Raw genomic sequence first — 3,184 nt, forward strand, 5'->3', positions numbered from 1 at the left:
CAAAGTCAGATTGGATCAAAGATCAAAGATGGATCAACAGACCGATCAGACTGATTCATCAGCCAGCAGAGGAGTCGGATCAACAGAGCTGGTCCTGGTCCTGGTGTCCTCTGGTTGGACCTGGACTGTCCCTGCTGAGGAGACAGAAGACAGTCAGAGAGACAGGAGACAGTCAGAGAGACAGAAGACAGTCAGAGAGACAGAAGACAGTCAGAGAATCAAACCTGTAACTTTCAGATTAACTGTTTTCACTCTCAGCCGTTCTCTCTTTTCTCCCTCCATCCAGACTCTACATCTGTACTCTCCGTTGTCTCTCCATGTTGGTCGTCTCAGAGTCAGGCTGAGGTCTCCAGTTCTCAGTGGGTCTTCATTCATCCTGGTTCTGTCTTTATAGAGCTGCTCCTGTTCTTTAGGCTGATCAGAACCGTTCTGATACACATGGACTATCCACCAGCTGCTGTCCTTCCACTCCACTCTAGCTTCTCCTGGCAGATCAGGTGTTGTCTTGAATGGCAGCAGGACAGACTGCGCCCCCTCCTCCACCTTCACCACACAGCCTGAGAGAAGAACAGAGAGGAAGACGAGCTGTAGAGACATCATCATCATCAGCTCTTCATCATCATCATCATCATCATCATCAGCTCATCATCATCACCATCATCATCAGCTCATCATCATCATCATCATCATCATCATCATCATCATCATCATCACCATCATCATCATCATCATCATCATCACCATCATCATCATCATCATCATCACCATCATCATCATCATCATCATCATCATCATCACCATCATCATCATCATCATCATCATTATCATCATCTCTTCATCATCTTCTAGAAGGATTGTGCAGGAAGCTGAAGGTAAGAAGCAGATGAGAGCAGAAGGTAACAGAAAGGTTCTGCAGATGATCAGAGTCTGGATGCTGCTGACCAGCAGTGTGCAGCTGCTGCTGAACACTAATGTCTGCTGGCAGTGAGGCTGCTGACCAGCAGTGTGCAGCTGCTGCTGAACACTAATGTCTGCTGGCAGTGAGGCTGCTGACCAGCAGTGTGNTATATATATATATATATATATATATATATATATATTGCTGCATGTGCACTATATTCCACATTCTAGGTGTAAAGGCCGGAAGTGTGTTTTTCTTTTAAGAAAAGAGAAAAAGGTAGGAAAGGAAAGTCAAGAGAAAAAAGAAAAAAAAAAAAAGAAGAAAGTAAGAGCAAATGAAAATACACATTTATATATTATGCCCAGTTACTAGTTTAATATCTCTGATCAATCTTTGCGACAGTTTTCAGCAGTCGTATGTATGGCAACAGCCGCTTTACGGGAAACACTTCACTTCCATGCAATGCATGACAGCGAGTCTCAGCAGTTCACATGAGCTGTCATTTTAATATCAAAATCAAAAGAGGCATTACCTACGGCCCCTCTCTGCTGGGATGTCATGGAAGAATGCCTCAGCGTCTTTTGGGCAATGCAAGAGCTTTATTTTCCCCTCCACTGTGACTCTCAATGTGCTGGGATACTGCAGAGAGTATTTCATGTCAGTCCCACAAAGTTTTTTCTTTACTTCGTCAAACTCACAACGCTTTTTGATGAGCCCAGGACTAAAATCTGGGTAAATGTGGAACTCATTGGCGCCGATCTGCAGATTTCCCTTTTCCCTGGGCAGCCGCAGGATCTTCACCTTATCCTGGAAGTTCAGAAACTTCACCAGGATGGGCCTGGGTGGGCCGTTGGATTTGGAGGCTCAGGCGAAGGTCGGTGTGCGGTGCGCCCTCTCCACCGGTGGGACCACGGGGAAATTCTCCTTTCCAAGGACACTCTGGATCGTCTGCCCAATGAAAGCGATCATATCTGCTCCTTCCATCTTCTCCGGTACGCCGATGAAGCGCATGTTGGATCTCCTGCTCTGGTTCTCCAAGTCCTCCACCTTTTCTTTAAGGTAAGCATTGTCTTTTTCCAGTGCACACACGCGTGCTAGCAGGTTGTCAGCTTGATCCTCATTCACACTCCCTCTCTGCTGGAGCTCAGTGACTTGCCCCGTGATTGTGGTCAGGATTTGCTGAATATCCATCAGGCCTGCTTGGACAATACCAATCTTCATGTCCAAATGGGCATTTACATGCGTGGTGACTTGTCCCTTGACTTGTCGGATTGCGTCCCAAATGGATTGGAGAGAGACCTCAGCCATGGCGCACGACAATCAGAGTAAAAAAAAGCACTGAAAAAACCGCTCAGATTGCGGGCAAAAGCAGAAAGTGAACTGCTTATATATCACTTAATATAAGTCAGAAAGTTTTTAGACCTTAGCAAGGGTGAAGCAGCAAAATAAGATGAATTAGTCAGAGCTTTGCAGCAGATGCTCACGCTGCTGTGGCCATCTTGGCCTGTCCAACTCTTGCGCTTTCTGAACCACTTCCTGAAACGGTCACATGTTATCAGGGTAGTGAGCCTTCATCAATTTAGGCCCCTCCCCTAAATGAATCACGCCTCATGAGTGACACGCCCCCTCCATTACCCGACACGCGCCTGGAAGCCTGGGATCATCTCATCACTAACTGTTACTAACTTCAGACGGAACTTTTCACAGACTGGATTACATTAAACTGAACTTCCAATATTCACCACTGTTTGGCGCCATTTCCTCTGAGCAGGAAGCAGCTGCTTGCTTGGACTCCCAATGAATCCTGGGATACCCAAGGCTACGGAGGATACAGCGGATTAAAAGAAGGAAGCATTAATGGCCTAACGAGGAGTCTGCCAATCTGAATATAGCGCCGCGCTCTAACAGAATCATCCTGCGAATCTTTGGAGGATGCAGCCCCTAAATTAGAACTCAGACAATCTGTTTCTAGATCCGTTATCTGCCATCTGATCTACAGGCTGCATAAACAGTGGGTTCCTCAGTGGAGAAAATGAGGAAAAATCCTGAACCTTTAAGCTGCTGTTTTAGAGCTTAGTTAGACTGCAATATACTGCAGCATCAACACACAATATACTCCAGCATCAACAGCAATATACTGTGCCATCAACAGCAATATACTGTAGCATCAACAGCAATATACTGCAGTATCAACAGCAATATACTGCAGCATCAACAGCAATATACTGCAGCATCAACAGCAATATACTGCAGCATCAACAGCAATATACTGCAGCATCAACA

General features: G+C 45.8%; 1 protein-coding gene across 1 annotated transcript in view; it reads right to left on the reverse strand.

Moving 5' to 3' along the window:
* Positions 1-45: 45 nt before the first annotated feature.
* Positions 46-3,184, reverse strand: part of LOC107105091 — a 9,670-nt gene continuing 6,531 nt past the window's right edge. The window contains exons 3-6 of the mRNA XM_015405209.1: positions 1,802-2,097; positions 1,600-1,708; positions 225-557; positions 46-134 (exon numbers count right to left, since the gene is read on the reverse strand). Of these exons, the coding sequence (XP_015260695.1) occupies positions 46-134; positions 225-557; positions 1,600-1,708; positions 1,802-2,097 (827 nt within the window). The remainder of the gene's footprint in view (positions 135-224; positions 558-1,599; positions 1,709-1,801; positions 2,098-3,184) is intronic.

This window comes from Cyprinodon variegatus, unplaced genomic scaffold (genome assembly GCF_000732505.1).
Source record: "Cyprinodon variegatus isolate N-32 unplaced genomic scaffold, C_variegatus-1.0 Scaffold2056, whole genome shotgun sequence".
Taxonomy (NCBI): domain Eukaryota; kingdom Metazoa; phylum Chordata; class Actinopteri; order Cyprinodontiformes; family Cyprinodontidae; genus Cyprinodon; species Cyprinodon variegatus.